Source organism: Tiliqua scincoides, chromosome 8 (genome assembly GCF_035046505.1).
Source record: "Tiliqua scincoides isolate rTilSci1 chromosome 8, rTilSci1.hap2, whole genome shotgun sequence".
In the NCBI taxonomy this organism is placed as follows: Eukaryota; Metazoa; Chordata; class Lepidosauria; order Squamata; family Scincidae; genus Tiliqua; species Tiliqua scincoides.
This window is the reverse complement of record NC_089828.1, coordinates 22,327,195-22,344,749: the sequence shown is the minus strand read 5'-3', so window position 1 is coordinate 22,344,749 and position 17,555 is coordinate 22,327,195. Positions and strand designations below refer to the sequence as shown.

The 17,555-nt window shown below is 44.7% G+C and overlaps 1 protein-coding gene across 3 annotated transcripts in view; it reads right to left on the bottom strand.

Annotated features, from left to right (window-relative positions):
* Nucleotides 1-1,207: 1,207 nt before the first annotated feature.
* Nucleotides 1,208-17,555, bottom strand: part of CIB2 (calcium and integrin binding family member 2) — a 43,639-nt gene continuing 27,291 nt past the window's right edge. For 2 of the 3 annotated variants that reach the window (XM_066636569.1, XM_066636568.1), the window contains 4 exons: nucleotides 17,368-17,415; nucleotides 15,553-15,700; nucleotides 10,858-11,053; nucleotides 1,208-2,363 (listed from right to left, as the gene is read on the bottom strand). In XM_066636569.1, the coding sequence (XP_066492666.1) occupies nucleotides 2,342-2,363; nucleotides 10,858-11,053; nucleotides 15,553-15,700; nucleotides 17,368-17,415 (414 nt within the window). In that variant the 3' untranslated portion in view covers nucleotides 1,208-2,341. The remainder of the gene's footprint in view (nucleotides 2,364-10,857; nucleotides 11,054-15,552; nucleotides 15,701-17,367; nucleotides 17,416-17,555) is intronic. The other variant, XM_066636570.1, reaches the window with a different exon arrangement.

Genomic DNA, 17,555 nt, shown 5'->3' with positions numbered 1-17,555 from the left:
GCCCCACTCCTGATGCATCAAATAACAATCAAAACGGGCCCTGTATTACAGGAAGAGAATGTTCACTGCTGTTGCCACCATCCTACCATCATCTAGCTCAGCTTCACTCAGGTTGGGGGGGAGGAAACAGCAGGTTTCAAATACCTGCTATTTTCCTTATCTGTAGGGGTTCCGGGAATGGAAACCCTATGGACAATGAGGACCGCCTGCATTAAAAATTTAAATGCATTTTTTGTGTGCAGGGGTAGGAGGTTGCACGTGGTCCCCAACAATTCCAATTTTGGCCTCAGTGGTCCGAAGTCTCCTAAAGGTTGGGAACCACTGATCTAGTAAGTCTGATGGGAGCAGGTCCAATGGGGACATCTAGTGGACAGTGATAGCAGTCCCCCTACTTCAACAAATGGGGGCTTCCACCACCCAATTAGCTTGCCAGGTGCCATAGATCAGAGGAGTGGGGGTGAGTGGCCCACTCATTCCCTTGTACTTTTTCCCATGGTACATGGCTGTCTACTGAATTAGTTTCTCCTTCAAAACAAGGTCATTTGCTGGTCAGTCACGTTTCCCAGTACTGGGCACCATAGGAGGGAGGAGGTTAAGATTGGGCTGCTGGTCTTGCTGGCTGCATACCTCTTCCACCCTCAACTTCACAAGAGCAGATTCTGATACTCATCAGTCTCAATTCAGTGAGTGGCTAATTTTTGGGTGGCTAATATTGGGTGGTTAATAACAAACATTTCACATAATCAAATCTCCTTCCCACACATAATACATAGGCTAGAACACAAATGAAGGAGGGTTTTAAATCTGAGCTGACCAATCCATGAGGCCAACTGAAGTATTTGCTTCAAGCAGCAGCTTGACAGAGGACACTCACCTCCAACCACTTTTCTACCTTTCTCCACTCCCTGCATCCAGAAAGGAAGAAGGAAACAGGCAGAAGGGTGGAAGAGAAGAGATTGTGGGCTAGAGGAGCAGAGATGCTTTAACCCACCATTAGATTTTCTCTTCCACTTCATTCCCCTCCTCCTGTTCAAATTGAGGAAGTGGAGAAAGAAAGAGTGGTAGAAGTAGAATCTCGTTTGCCACTGATTTGACACCATTTGGTGTACTTCTGACACCAGGAAGTCATGTGGGAGAAAGGTTCTCTTACTGCTTTGATTTCAACCCAGGACAACAATCAACCAAAGATATTAAAATCAGTGGGAGTTTTAATCATGGAGGACTTGGATACAGAAGCCACCGGTATGGATCAGAGCCCTTCTTGATAAAGTGTTAGAGAACAATTATGGTACATGTATGATTGTCATCATGCCCCAGTTTTTGGCCAAAACTGGACTTAAAGAAAATACATCATGATGCTGATTTGGGGGAAAGGGGATAAGAGCAAAACCAAGGAGCTGTGCTCATGCATTTGATGAGAGAGACTGCACAGCTGGCTTTTAACAACAACAAAAAGCAAAAAAATGTCTTTTTAAAAAATAATATGAAAAAAAGCATCAAAAATTTCCTTTTTACTGATAATGTGCTTCCTGGATTTCTTCATGCATGTATTCTTGTTTTGGTCTTTGAGGAGTTTGTGTGTGTTTTTTTGCAATCTGTTATAATCAGGATATGAGTTTAAAGAAGATGCCAAAGACACCATCCCAAAAGTCTGCTTGAAGATGCAACTCAGCACATATGCAAATCATGTAGAAAAAAAAAATTCAAGTTTCAATAAGGACATGAGCATCCACATAACATGGGTTGCGTAAGCACCTATGTCAGTGACCTGACCCTAGTGATAAATTAGGCGTACACATCGTCTTCTGTGCTCCAAACACAATCTTGATTGAAGCCTTTCATCAATGTCAGTTTACTGCTGTGAATAGACCTTCAGCTGTGCTATGCAACAATGGAGACATCTCCTTTTAAGGCCCGTGTTATTTGATCAATGGAGTTTTGGGAGAGTCAGCTTATCTCCTAGATCATTCTGTTGTTGGGACAGTGGTTTTTGTTTTGTTTTTTGTTTTTTTTGCTTGGAGGGACAATATTATCAAAGCTTTACAAATATAAAAATCACAGGTGACACACTGAGCAGCAGTTTGGTTAAAAAAAACAACCCGACAACTTTACATCCACAACATTGTTGGCCAACTGTGATGAGTTTAAAAAAAAATAGTCCACAGGTACCCCCGAACTCTTGGAAATCAGGAGTGCTTCTTTACTGTGGTAGTCCAAGACGGTCCTGTTGCAGAATTCAGAGAGGTCATATTGGAAGATGAAGTACTCCTCATCACATTGTCTGAGATTCCGAGATGCAGGACAGATATCAAATTCTTTCCAGTGGATCACACCAACATGTTCAGATTCGTACATGGAAAGTACTGTAAAGACATTTTTAAAAAGACATGAGTTCATGCAAGAGTGTGAGCATAGCTTTGCCAATCTAATCACAGGTCCATCCATGCTTTCCCCAATTATAAGAAAAACCCTGCAGATCAGGGCTTGCTAGATAGACTAAGAACTCTGCCTGGTCCACCACTCTGGTTTGAACAGACAGATATCTCCATGAAAACCACAAGCAGTGTATGAAAGCAACATATACGGCCTATGAACATACACTCTTCTCCTATGTTTATGGTCCAACAACCAGCACACAGCCTCTGAATCTGCAGGTTCCACGCAGCCATCATGAGTAGTACCAATTGGTGGACCTCTCCTTTTGGAATTTGTGTAATCCCCCTTTGAAGTTATGTGAGCTATTAACCATTACCCTATGTTATAATTACTAATTATGTATGGTGTGAAGACATACTTTGCTTATTTTATTTATTTTTTTAAAAAAACATTTCCCCCCTCTTTTAAAAGGCCTTTCACTACCTTCTGTGCACCCTGAATCTACTGTCCCATCAGTTTCATTGGGCAATCCTGAGTTTTAGTATTAGAGGAGGAAATGTCCTCTCTCTCCGCACTAGGCACAATAAGTTTACAAGCCTTTATCACGTTCACCTTTAGTCTCTTTGTTCCTAAACTAAAAAGCCCCAAACACTTTAGCCTTTCCTTATAGGAAAGGTGCCCCAACCCCTGATAATTTTGGTTTTGAAGACGGCCAAGAAATGGAAAATAAGAGAGAGATATATGCTACCGGTCCCCAGCATTTAGAAATCAAAAATGTAATCCCTCTGAACACAGAAGTCCTGTTTTTAATTACCAGCAGTAATTGTTATTGACAAATCTGCCCTTCATGAATTAGACTACTTTTAAAGATATCTAGGTTCCTGACTGTGGCATCAAATCCCAGAAATCAATTAAATCTATTCTCTGTTACAAAAAGAAGAGGCTTCTGCTCCTCTTAGATGAAGCCTTTCTAGTTTGTTGAACTCAAGCTTTGGCAAAAGCAAAAGCCAGAGAAAGGCTAATTTCTAATAGTCTATGCCGTGGCAGTGCCACACTTTTGCGTACTGCCTGGGCAATGCCCACTGCAAAATTGCCATAAAGCACTTTGCGATTGCCCAGCATTAGCAAGCAACATTGCCCAACATCAGGGCCAAGGCCAGCATGGGTGGGCGCTGGCCTCTCATGCCAAAGGGAGAGGAAGTGGCCATTGGATGGGTAAGTGCAGTGCCTGGTGGCAGGGAGGTGGGGGACAGTGAAAAAGGGCAGGAAGGAGGCATTTCTGGGCAGGGGGAGGGTGAGCCAGGGGCAGGGGTGGCAGCAAAGTCTGCCGTATCCTATCCCCCCTCCTGCACCTTAAAGCCCTACATGGGCTACTCAAATCTGTGCCAATGATGGAGCTGGTACAAATCCAAGTAGCCCCATAGGGGCTGCCAAGTCCTATCAAGCTAAGGGAACTACTGCTCCCTTACTCCAAGGAGACCTCTGGCTTTCTTCTGGGCCCTGCAGGCTACAGCAGCAGCCATTCTGGCACCACTATACCATGGTGTCAGAAGACCGGACAGGACTGGGCTGTAAGTCAGGGTTAATTTTTACATTCTTTAAACAGTGACATGGGAGGTCATCCCACCAATAAAGTTACAGATCCTCAACTTAATTGTGCTGCATCTAAAGACACAAAACCACAACTTACAGAGGACATTGTGATATGTGCCTTCCAGCAGTGAATGCAGGCTGCCAACTGAAGGCACTGGCACCCAAAACTGGGCCTCTGAAGTAGATTTTAACAGGCATGTTTAGGTGGTTCTATGGATACTTGGGTCCCAAGCCATATATATATGTCAAAAGTTGATCAGGTTTGAGCTGTACACAGAAACAAATGGGAAGCCTGTGAAACAGGCTCTCAGCAGCCAGTGCCATCCAGTAACTCGCTGCTGATTTCTGAACCAAATGAAGCTTCGAAATAGTTTTCAAGGGTAAGCCCCTTATACAAGACAGTGTAGTAATCAAGTCAGGATGTTACCAGTCTACAGATAACCATGGCCCAGATTCTCTCTCTCTCTCTCTCTCTCTCTCTCTCTCTCTCTCTCTCTCTCTCACTATACCATTTGTACAAATCTGTACCCTTTGAAAAAGAAGAAGAAGAAAAAAGACCAAGTTTCAGCTTCCACAATGATTTATAAAACAATTTCCTGTGGAAAATGTAACCAGTCTTGTAGAACAGAACACTTAGACACTGCCAGCCCCGAGTGCTAATGGTTCCATTAAAATATAAGCAGCCTTAAAATGATAACTTTAAAAAAAAAACCCACAGGGATCAAATTTTCTGAACCAGCAACTGTCTCAGTCATTTACAACTTATTTGTACTTCTGGGACTCTGGCCAACACTGATAATTTCCTCTGCTATGTTCAGCTATGAGAGCAGAGGGATAGGTTCTTGTTGGGAGTTTTTCTCCCCTTGCACTCTTCAAACCAATATACAGGTTTATACCCCTTAATGACAGGTCACATATGCGATGGCTGCCACTGGTCGGGAGGTCGCATGCCCCAAACCTTCAAAGCTAAGAGGAGCTCTGCTCCCCTCACTTCCGGAGGTCTTTGTGAGCCTCCCAGAGGTACCTCTGCAAATCTCAGAATGCCCCAATTGTACAAGAGACACAATTTCCAGTTACCTGGAGGAAACCAGAAGTTGCGTCTCTTGTGCAATTCTGGCATTCTGAGCCTTGCAGAGGCAGCACGCAGTTGGGCACTGCTGCTGGGAGGCTCAGGAAAGCCTCCAGAAGGCGAGAGGAGCAGAGCTTCCCTTCACCTTCAGATGCTTCATGTAGCATCAAGACCTGCTTGACGACAGGGATACCAGTCTGCATCCCTGTCATTAAGCGGCACACAACCGTATATTTTGCTCAATAACAGAAATGCAAATCAGACAATGATCTTTAGTGCTTTATAGAGTCAATTCTCATTATCCACTGGGGTTAGGTTCCAGGAAAACCAAGCAAATAACAAATCAGCATAAGAACATAAGAACAGCCCCACTGGATCAGACCATAGGCCCATCTAGTCTAGCTTCCTGTATCTCACAGCGGCCCACCAAATGCCTCAGGGAGCACACCAGATAACAAGAGACCTCATCCTGGTGCCCTCCCTTGCATCTGGCATTCTGACATAACCCATTTCTATATGGGATATGGATATGGAGTCATTGTTCCTATGGGATCAATGGGCTTGGGGGAAGGGTGACCAACCTAACAGCAGTAGATTCCTTCAAAATGGTGCAGATACCTTCAGAATGGCCATCACAGATAGTTTCAAGCATACACAGTGTACACCTTACAACTTCATAGGTAGGAGGCTGTCTTCCACTGAGACTGGCAACAGCTATCCAGGATTTCTGGCCTTTCCCAGCCTTACCTGGAGAAGCCAGCTGTCACATTGCTTGCACTTGCCTCCAGGCCTACAAATCTGTACTCAGCTCTATTGGCATTTACTTTAGCCATTCAGTGCAAACCTGTGATCCGCTTGCTGTCTCCACAAGCACATTACTTCATATGCAACCCTATATCAAGTTCATTGACACAATTCAACCTCCATGTCCAAACAATTCACTAATGCAGACTCGTAAACTTAACGTTCTTATTAGCCAGAGAAACAGGCAAGATATTTTAAAACAGTTCCTCTACCTTTACATAAGGCCAGTACAAGAGGGTTTTCAATCATAATGATAATAAGCCAAGGCAGCCCAGAAAATAACAAACAGCAACTAAATATCTAAAGTTGCCTTCTCCCCGCAACCCCCCACGCCCCCACCTACCTCTCTGCTGCCTACCGGTCCAAGCGACTGCCGAAGCTTCTGCACTCCACCAGCGCTAGCCCAGCACTGGTCAACGATGGGCTGGCACCAGCAGAGTATCGGCGCTAGGCCCTGCAAATGTGCTATACGACATGCTTGCGACAGTGCGCACCAGTGGTGAGCCAGCACACACTGTATAGGATTGGGCCCTAAATACATAAGCCAGGGATTTAACTCAGGATTTTTTTAATGCACAACAGCTGTTCTTCCACTGAGCTGCAGCCCCATACATATCTGTCATTACAACTCTGTTAGGCAAGTTAAGCTAAGAGCAGTGGTGTCGCTAGGGGGGTGAGGGCCACACCGGGTGAGGTACACGGGGGTGGGTGTGTGTGACACCACTATTGGTCAAAATTTTTAAAAACTTGATATTTTCAAATAATACCATCATGTTATATATCAATCAATGTGTGATTTCATGCAAAATGCAATGAAACAAACCACTTTGAAATATCTCTAATCTATCAAAAGTTAGAGCCAAAACACCAGCGGGGTGGGGCAATGGTATATCTCCATGCTAACCACCCAGGGCGTTGCCCCACCCACTGCATGGGAGGAGGTCCATCATAGGGGTGATGTGCAGGCCTCCCGGACCAGTTGACGTAAATCCTAGTGACACCACTGGCTAAGAGCTAGCAATTGGCCCAAGGTACTGAGCAAGCTTTGCCACACAGCAGATCTAAACTCAGGTTTTCCCAATCTCCAACCATTCAAGTATACTGGCTGAAATCCATCTAGGATGCACTTGACAGATTTGGAAATTCTGAGCATTGAAATTCACTGTCAGACATGCGCACGAATGGAGAACGCAGAGGTTGTGAAGATCTGATAAGCTCCCGGTGCAGTATAAACAGAGTCGGCTGAGATGCACCAAGATGAAACTGTCTGACATTACAAGGAGTAATGAACGTAACAGTATACAGAAACATCAGGACAGTAACTCAAAGACAGCAGGTTACTCTGGCGCCAGCTCTTCCTCTTTTATGGAATAAACGAAACTCCGCTGGGATGACCGTCCTCCCAGACTGCACACTGAAAAAAAAAATGACCATCCAATATTTTGGACTGAAGACTGCAGACGTTTCTGGGCTACAGCCCAGCTTGGTCAGCTCCAAGGAAGGTTTTCCATCCAGACAGTTATCTAGATTTCTGATTTTGACTATTGCATTAATCACTGACAGTGTAAAACCTGGTTCTCACAAACAACAGGTTACATCAGTAGTTTTCAAACTCTCAGGGAGAGTTTGAACCTTAGTAAGTTCTTGCGGGGGCGGAGGCAGTGACGTGATCCCCAGGACCACATCGCTAAAGAGGCTGCAGGGACTGGGATGCACCCACCAGTCCCTGCAGCAGCCTGTCGGGCATGCAAGAAGCCCTGCACAAGTGTCTGCAGGGCTCCCACACCACCTTAAAAAATGAAAGTGGAGCAATCGCGCTCCACCTCTGCAAAACCAGAAGTGGTCGCTGAGTGGAGAGGATCGCGATCCTGGATCATGTTGCTGCCTTCCCCCTGCCCTGCCCCTTAAGAGGAAAGTGGTCAGGGCTCTCTGATTGGGGCGTTGCAACCAACGCAATGTTAGAAAAGTTAGAAAAGCTCAGTTAGAAAAGCTCTGGATTACGTGGTACATTCGAGAAACACGTTTACCACATCACACTGCAGGTGGGGGCTCACTTAAATACTCCTCTGTTTCCCCAAAATACGTCTAGCCTCCAAAATTGTGTTCTAGCCTGGCTAGATGTGGGTGTAGGGGCCAAAATTCTAGAAGTGCATGATATTTAGACCTACAGCCGTCCATTTAATAGCATAGCAATGGTGCAGTGGTTTGGGAGCTGGACTCAGACCTGGAAGACTCAGGTTCAAATCCCAGCTCAGCCATGAAGTTTCCTGGGTGATCTTAGGCCAGTCACTATCTCAGCTTCACCTACCTCACTAGGTTGCTGTGAGGACAAAAAGAGGGGAGGTAGTATATACACCACCCTGAGCTCCTTGGAGGAAGAGTTGTATAAAAATGTGAAAAATGAACGAACGAATAAGGCAGGAAATTAATAACAGAAGGGCAAGAAATACTTCTTCTAAAAGATTTACATCTGATACACTGGAGAAAAGGAGAGAGTTAAATATGCTTCTGAGAAGCTCAGACACAAAAAGATTTGGTACACTTAGGGGATATAATTTAAATTAAATGTATTCATTAAATCAGAGTATACAACAATAAAGACCCTTTAGGAGGGAAAACCATAACATTTAGTACTTTGAGAAGCAATTCTGGAGAGTTAGATACAGTCTTAGAGGGAATGACTAAATAAAGCTCAACAGGATTTTATAGCTAGTGACTGAGAAAATTAATTAAGATGGGACAGCCCTTAAACTTATCACAATATTTAGGGTTTAAATTTGGCAACCAAATGAAGAAAATACTCAAGGTTGCTATGTAAGGAAACAGTGAAAGGTGCGGAGAAACTTTCAGACAGGTCTGGCGACAGATGGGAAGCGCAGCTGCCTCTCATAGCAGCACTCCTAAAATGGCCGCTGAAGGAGCACCGTACTCCATTGGCAGCCATTTTGCAACAGCAAAAGTGTCTTCTGCGGTTGCAAAACCCTCTGTAGTGCAGACCCATCCTGCAAAGGACTAGTCTACAGGAAAATGACTCCCTTGCTTCATTATTGCAGAACACAAACAGAAACTGATAACTGTAGTCCGTTATGAGGATAAAACAATAGTTACTACCCCAGAGTCAACAAATCTGTTTATTATGTATTATTGGAAGTTATATAACTTTCAGAAGTCATCCGTCAATGGTCTTAAGCCTTTTTCTCAAGCAATAGGTTGCAGTGGCGTCACTAGGGTCTGCATCACCCAGTACAGGAGACCAGCACATCACCCCTATGATAGACCTCCTCCCACGCAGCCGGGAGGGCAACACCCAGGGCAGCAGACATGCTGTACCATCACCTCTCCACCTCCTTGTTTTTGGGCAATAAATTTTGATATAATAGAGATATTTCAAAGCAATTTGTTTCACTGCATTCTGCATGAAATTACGCATCAACCGATATAGAACATGATGGTATTATTTGAAAATACCAAGATTTAAAAAATTTTGGTTAGCAGTGGTGTCAGCCCCTCCCTATAACCCAGTGCAGCCTGCACGCCCCCCCACACCTCCTAGCAATGGCACTGATAGGCTAGAGCAGGGGTGTCCAAACTTTTTGGCAGGAGGACCACATCATCTCTCTGACACTATGTCGGGGGCCAGGAAAAAAAAAGAATTAATTTACATTCCAAATTTGAATAAATTTACATAAATTTACATAAATGAATATATTATAGTTGGAACTTATATGAATGAATGAAGGTCTTGCAATAGCTCAAGGCCTTGCACAAAGCAAAGCTAGTCTTTCCTTTGCTGCCGCTGCATCACAGACATGAAACAGCAAGTACTGGAGGGAGCCCTCGTCCCACAGCTCAGGCGAGAGGTCAAACAGTCGTCCTCATGCTGAGATCACTTGTGTCAGGCAAGCATGGGCTCCAGCAAATCTCTGGAGGGCCAGAGTCTCATTGGAGACTGGGGGTTCCCTGCGGCCCGGATTCCGAGTCCCTGAGGGCTGCAAGTGGCCCCCGGGCCAGGGTTTGGGCACCCCTGGGCTAGAGTCACCAGTAGCCATGAAAGATTTGATGCAAGGAATATGAAAAGCAACAAATCCCCTGGGCCAGATGAAATACTAGGGGATTTTGATTTAGACATTCAGGACAAATTGATGAGAGTTAGATCATTATCTGTAATTGGGTATATGCACCAGGGAATTATGCCAAATTCATGAAAGTATTTGAGAATTATATTGATCTCAAAAAGGAGGAAAGATCCAGAAGGAAGATGCACTACATATTTATTTTTGTTTTTGTTTAGAAACGACTCTGGCTAGATTTTTAACACAATTATAAAAGGGAGCTTTTAAAAAGTCAAAATGACATGCAGTACAGGAAAGATAGCTCTCATTTAATCAGGTTTGTGATGTGTATGAATGCTGAACTATGCAGCTCTAATTTTCAGCTTTTATTTCACAGCAGTATACATCCACTGGGTCTTAATACATACTCAGGACGTGTTCAATGTCTCTGAGAATAGTTCCACTTTGTCCAGTCTCACTTATTCCTGTAATGCCTCCTATTTCAGTTCCAAAAAAGGAGGGAGGGGTGAGGAAGATATTTCAAGTAAGAGGATTTAATCCATCTGACCTAATGAGCAAAGGATCTGAACCAGCGCCCCATTAAGCAATGATAAACGACAGTGGAACCAAGCTGCAACTTTAAACCTTGCCAACAGATATATCTGTGGTGTGCATAATGGCTGCATTAGCTCTCAGCTTAGGAGAGGACTGGGCTCATCCACAGCATCTTCCCACTTTTCTTCAGTTCTCCCATGAATTTGTCCATATATCATCTTCAACTTTATCAGTTGGTTTCATTTGACTTTCCTACACTGCAGGAATCTAGCCTATGTTTGCTGGATCCTACCATCATTTCATGCCCTGATCTTCCTTTCCCCTCATACATACCCTCCTCTAATCACATTCCCATCTCACCAAGTAAAGGAACTACCTGCCTGATTGTGCAAGCAAGTCTTGTTATACCTGAGAAAGTCTGGAGCTTTAGAAATCATGTCTTCGAAATCTGCATATCCGAGCTTCCCATCTGCATCCATATCAGCTTCCTCAATGACTTTTTCACACACTAGGCTGACTTCTTCCTCTGTGAGCTCTTCTTTCGTCAACTTGTTGAGAGTTTGTTCCAGGTCGGATTTACAAATGAAGTTGTCCATGTTAAAATCTAAGATGGAGGACAGAAAGTGTGTCAGTCCACCTCTCCTCCAATGTCATCATAAGACAAAAGCCAACCTAGGTGGTTACTCAAGGGTATTTCTTTCTGTGGATATATGCACACTGGCCCTAAGAATATAAGGTTCCTGCAGGTTCGCCTATAGATGCAGGAGTGCCCGTGGGGGCCTACCTCCCTCAGGCATATTTGAGGATCCCTACTTGAACTGGGGAATGGGGTGTAGCTCAAGTGGTTGGGTAGTAGCTTAGTGGTAGAAAACTCAACATACATACAGAATGTCCCTTGTGTGAAATTCTAGAGAGCTGCCTTCAGTTGGTGTAGATCAGCGGTTCTCAAACTTTTTGGTGCCACAACCTACCTTATCCTTCCTGGTGGGTCACAACATGCTCGCAATGCCATTCTTGCAATTCTCCTGGGTCACACCAGGCTGGTGACCCATTCTATCGGCCTCCAAAGAAGCCACCTTCTGTCATTTCAAGAATGACGTCAAGAATCACCTTGCAATGCTGTCAAACAGGAAGTTACTTCTGGATGCTTCTGCGGGCCATTCTGAGGACCGCGGAAGCTGATAGACTTGGTCACTGGCCTGGCGTGACCCAGGAGAGGCCTATGGAGCCTCCTAATGCTTCCAGAATTGCTCCAATTTGGAGCCATCCAGAGGCAAGGGCTGGCAGGAGGGCCCAGCTCATGACCCACCTGGCATGGGCTCATGACCCACACTTTGGGAAATGCTGGTATAAATAATGCTGAAGGAACAACAGGCTGTATCCAGACACTTTTCAAATCCAGAGAGCAGCAGGATGAGAAACTGGGGAGGTGTACAGAGGTAGGTGCCTATTGCCAATCCATCATCTGAGGTGACTGCCTCAGTTAACCTCATGGATGAGCCAGCCTTGCATTCAAGCTGTCCCCACACATCATTCAAGCTTCAGATTGCAGAGGAAACTAGAATATTCAATTACACAGTTAGCAGTAGCTATGTTAAAGTTGGCAAAAGTTCACATTGCACAGCTGCAGCAAGCACACCTGAACATTATGCAGAAAATATCTTTTTCTATGTAATTTTCAAATGAAACTCATTTGATTCTCATTTGATTTGATTTGATTTGACTCATTTGATTTGAGAACACAGTGGTTCTCACACATTTAGCACTGGGACCCACTTTTTAGAATGAGAATCTGTCAGGACCCACCAAAAGGGATAACATGACTGAAAGTGACATCAAGCAGGAAAATTTTTAACAATCCTAGGCTGCAATCCTACTCACACTTACCCAGGAGTAAGTCCCATTGACTATCACTGTTAAAAGAATATACATAATAGCTTGTTCAAAGTACAGACCTGCCACATTTCCCCAAATGCAGTCACATACCATGGTAGCATCAAGTCTAATATATTAAAAATAAAATACTGAAATGAATGGGGACCCACCTGAAATTGACTTGCGACCCACTTAGTGAGTCCCAACCCACAGTTTGAGAAACACTGCATTAGAGAACAATTACATCTATTCATGCAGTTAATAAGAATTAACATGAGCATATAACCAAATAAAATCTGCTAACAAGCACTAACAGTGCCAAAGAAGGTATAAACAAGTGCTACTGGTATAAACAAGTATTATTTTTAAAAACAATCTGCAAGCAACCTCCCAGATATATACCAGTGAACAATTCTTTAGTCAGAGAAGCCCAACCTGCTCAGGTGACATGTGCTATCAGGGATTGTATTTAATAGATTGTTTTTACTGCCTTATGCCTTGAGCTCTCAGAAGAATGGGAAGAGGATATAAACTCTTAAATAAATACTCACGGTAAACCAATAAGTTGCTTGTGCCAGCATTACTGGTCACCACTGATACACTTGTACTCCACGAATTTGTTTAGCTCCCTTCTGAAGGCTTGGAAGCAAGTGGCCATCACTACACCTTGTGACAGCAAATTGCACAAACAAGTGCTATGCGGAGGACTTGCTTTTGTCCATTCAAAATCTCCTGCCCATTGGTTGCAGCCAGAACTCAAGTGGAACTCTTGGGCAGTTCCTATTTGGAGGCAGGGGCAGTGTTCTGCTACCCTGAGGCCGTCCCTTTAAATGCCGCCACCCCCCTACCCCGCCTGATCCAGAGGTAATTGTGGTGATGTGATGACATCACCACAATTACTTAAGGCACGCTCCAGCAGTTGCATTGTGCTCAGAGTGGCTGCCTGCTTTTTTCACTCTGAAGGAAGTGGGCGGCCACTCTGAGTAACATACAACTGCTCTGAGTGACTTCAGGGGAGGCAATGGATTGTGGTGGTAGCACCCCACCAGACATGCAGACCGGGAACACTTGCTCCTCCCAGATACACTAGTGTTTGGAAGTCTCTTGCCGCCTTTGACATGTTGCCAGATTTTACCTGGCGGAAACTAGAAGACACTGTGACATTTGGTTTGTGAATGAAGAGTGAAGACAACCAGCTCCACATGCACTCCGAGCAGCTACAGGCAGCTCCAACCTCATAAGTGGCCACTGCAATTTCACACGGAAGAGTTTACTAAACAGCTGCTGATGGTGGCAGCGGCATTTTCATTTTCCTCTTGGCAACAGGAGCCTGGTGATTAATCCTGCAAATGCATGATGACCATTAAAAGGCCATATCAAGCACTGGTTTTATTGTCCTTGGCCCAATAAACCAGATTAACATCCGCTAAATTTAATTACAAAGCTGCAGGTTGACATTTAGTGTTTAGTGTTGGATAATCCTCAGTAAAACAGTCAAGGTGGATTTATTTGAAAAAGCTCAAGCAAACTGGCTGACCATACCGCAGTAAAGAAAAGGTAACAAACAGCCCCATCCTATGCAGGATTGAGCTGCTGACCGTAGCTCTTTGCGACCACAGAAGACACTTCCGCTGTCACAAAATGGCCACCAACAGCACACAGAGCGGTCCATCGGAAGCCATTTTGGGAGCTGGATCTGTCCACGGCCACAGAAGCAGCTAAGGGGGCGGAGGGGGTGAACCAGAGCAGGGAAGGGGGTGGAACAGGACAGGGATGCTGCAGGAGGGGGAGGATCCAGTGGCGATGGCAGGTGCCGGATCTTATTCTCCTTTGGGGCAGCCTCCCCATCCTTTTCTTCTCCTTGAACTTGCACCAGCTACAGAGCTGGTGCAGGTTCGAGGAGACCCACTGCAGAGCAGGAAGCTTACAGAAAGTTAAGGAGATTTAAATCCCCTTTCATCTCCAAAGCCTCCCAATTGCCGCCCCCCATACTATATATAGCACACTCCTTCTTGGTGTAGCTGCACCAACAGGGGGAAAATGATTAGGCTCAAGGACTTTTATTTTGTTTTATTTTTTGGAAAAGGTTTTAACCCTCATACCCCTCCAGAAAAATGCTCTGGTGATACTTGAAAGCAGCTGGTGGTGTACTAAATCTATTAAGTGGGGCCTCTGCTGATGGCTTTTGTGGCAGACATGAAGGGCTTATGAGAAGTAATTGAGGGGTTTTTTCGGTTGTTTTCTCCACATAAACCCTGGGGGCTTACCCTTACCCTTACCCCTGGGGGCTGGGGATAAGAATAAGCCCTCAGTTTGGCTGTACTTGTCGTAAGAGGCGACTAAACAGCCACCGGGTAGATGGGACTCGTCAGCCTGGGAAGGCAGCTCATCTGAGAGAAGGAAAACTCTGATCCCAAACCTCCACTGCCTTGTGGCTACATCCAGTTATGGAAAAGGCTTCAGGAGTCAACCTCGAGGCAAAATCTGGAGCCGGGGTCCCTGAGGCAGTTCATGGCTGAACACAGTCACATTCTGGCAACTCCTGCAACGCCGCTGGAACCAACCGTATTGGCCTCTGCCTTTCCATTGGACCATTTCAGCGACGTGGAGAGGGGGGATTTGCTGCATGGGTAACAGTCTATCCTCCATATCTACTTTACCCAGGCTTCGCGCACTGGAGAGGACACTCTGTTCCAGAACCACCATTCAGAGCGTGACACCATAGTCTTCTGAGACTGAAGGATGCCAACAACTCTCTGCATAAGGCTGCATTCCATCTTTATGTGACCCATCATGAAGGACAGTTCTTTCCTGTACGCTGTAGGACACAGGATGCCTGTAGGCAAGAGGATGCTCTGATGCGTGCATGGGGATTTTCATGAAGGTTTCCCTTTTATCCTCAATATTTTGATTGACAGATGTATGAAGCCTCTGGATTGGCCATACCTGATATCAGTACTGAGAGCCAGACCACCTGTCTGAACAGGACCTAGCCTTTAGCTTCAGCAACTGACCCAGAGACCATGTGTTAAAGAACACATATTCTCAGGTACATATACCCACAATCCCATCGGGGACCAGAGGGAAAGTTTTTGCATGCACGAAATGCATTTATATGATACATGCTCGTTTAGGATTGAAAGACTTCTGCAATGTTTTCTACAATGTTGTTTCTCATAATGACGACGGATGGTCTGTTTTTGGACTTGACATTTTTCCATCCCTTACCATAGACCTTAAAGGCATAGAATGCTTTCAGCTCGCGGGGAGCCGATTCACTGAGTGCAGAGAACATGTCCACAAAGTCGTTAAAGCTGAGACTCCCCTCCTCGTTTTCAGAAAAAGAATGGACAATCCTCTCTCTGAAAGGGTTCTCCTGCAGAAAGACAGAACTTGTGAGATTCTTGCAGAACATTTCTCAAAAGACAACAAAAACAGACATTATGTCGAATAACAATGATAATTTAGCTAAGGTGCTTGTCACTTTGTTGTTTTCCCCCCACCTGGCTATTAGAAGACTTTACAATGCAAGTGTCGGGAATTAAAGTTGCATTAATTAAAGCAGTGGAAGTCTCATCCCATGGCTTTCTCTCTCTCTCTCTATCCACTCCAACAGTAGAGAAAAGGCACACACATAGTCTTTACCTAAAAGTGTTTTCCACAATCTTTTCAATGCCCTTCCACCTGCCAGGATCCCCACCCCCAAGAGAGTATTGGTGGTAAAGGAGAGGGGTAAACTCCACCCCCAAGTTCAATGGAGGTGGTTGCCACAGGTGACACACTAGCACAAAGCATCCATTGCTCACATCTTCTCTTCTTCCTCTCTGATGTAGTAGCCCACCATCTCCTCTGCTCCGCACTTCCTCTTCTGTTCCATTCTTCTCTTTTTTTATTTTTAATCCAGGGAGCAGAAGGAGCAGCAACAGCAGCATAAAGGCTGCTGCATGGGAGGGGGCATATGACACTGCCGCAGGTCCCAGGAGGTCTTGGGTCAACCCCACTGGTGGACCAGGTTGCAGGCCTTGTAAAAGATGTAAAATGGCATAAATGATCTTCCACAGCGAAGACCAGAGAATACTTTATTTACCCTACAAATCATGCCTAAGGGAAAGCAGAAACCATCTGCAAAAATTATCATCTGTATACAGACAAAGCATCCTCGAGCAGACTACCTGAAGCTCCAGCAGTCTCTTCTTTCTCTGCTTAAAAATTGCAACCAATTGGTTTCCCTTACAGAGACAGAGTACATTACCACTGGATCCAGTTACTGTGTGGCGGTTTGCAAACTGATGAATTAAGGACCTTCAAAAACAGGCTTAGCTAATGAACCCGGATTGCGCAATGACAGCACACTGTGCTTATACCAGGGGGCCCCAAGGGGTACACCAAACAATTGTATCTCGCCCTGATGCCGCTACTAAATTTTAATCAAGGTGTAGCAACACATTTTAAACATGCCCAAAGTTTTGCTGTTACAAAAATAAAAGTTGTTTCCAAACTCTGCAAGAGGTGAGGCTGTTGCATTTTCTAGTGATGTCCCCTGCCTGAATTATGTTGATTAATTTTGTTGGTGAGTCAGTGGCCCTGACTTAACGGCAACTTAGAGAGTCCATCAAATTAATTTTTCCAACTGACTTGGAGGTCCTGAGGGCCGGAAAGGTGGGAGACAAATATTTTAAATAAATATATTCTCCATAAGAGAATGCCATCGCTTTATATAAGGGGAGGGCCCCATAGTTTAGTGGTAGAGCATGCGTGGCGCATAGACATGGTGCATAGACAAAGTGGCATGGAGTATCTGGTGGCACAGCTGTGTTGGAATGCACACTGAACATCAGTATATCAAGGCTGAAAGTGATTTTTGTAACTTTTTTGTGTGTTATCTTATTGTTACAGTTTTTTTAAAAGAGCATATGAGCACTACAAACTTCTCTACACACACACACACACAGAGAGAGAGAGAGAGAGAGAGAGAGAGAGCGCATGCAGGAAGCTGCCTTATACTCATACTCAGACAATTAGTCTATCAAGCTCAGTACTGACCAGCAGGCAGTTCTCCAGTGTTTCAGACACTGGTGTTCTCAGCCCTACCTGGAAAAGCCAAACATTTAACTTGGGACCTTCTGCATGCAAATCACATGATCTGCCAATGAGCTACATCCTCATTCCCCTCCATCAATGTACTATTCATTCTTTCATGCCAGTATGATCCCTAATCCACCCTATGGCAA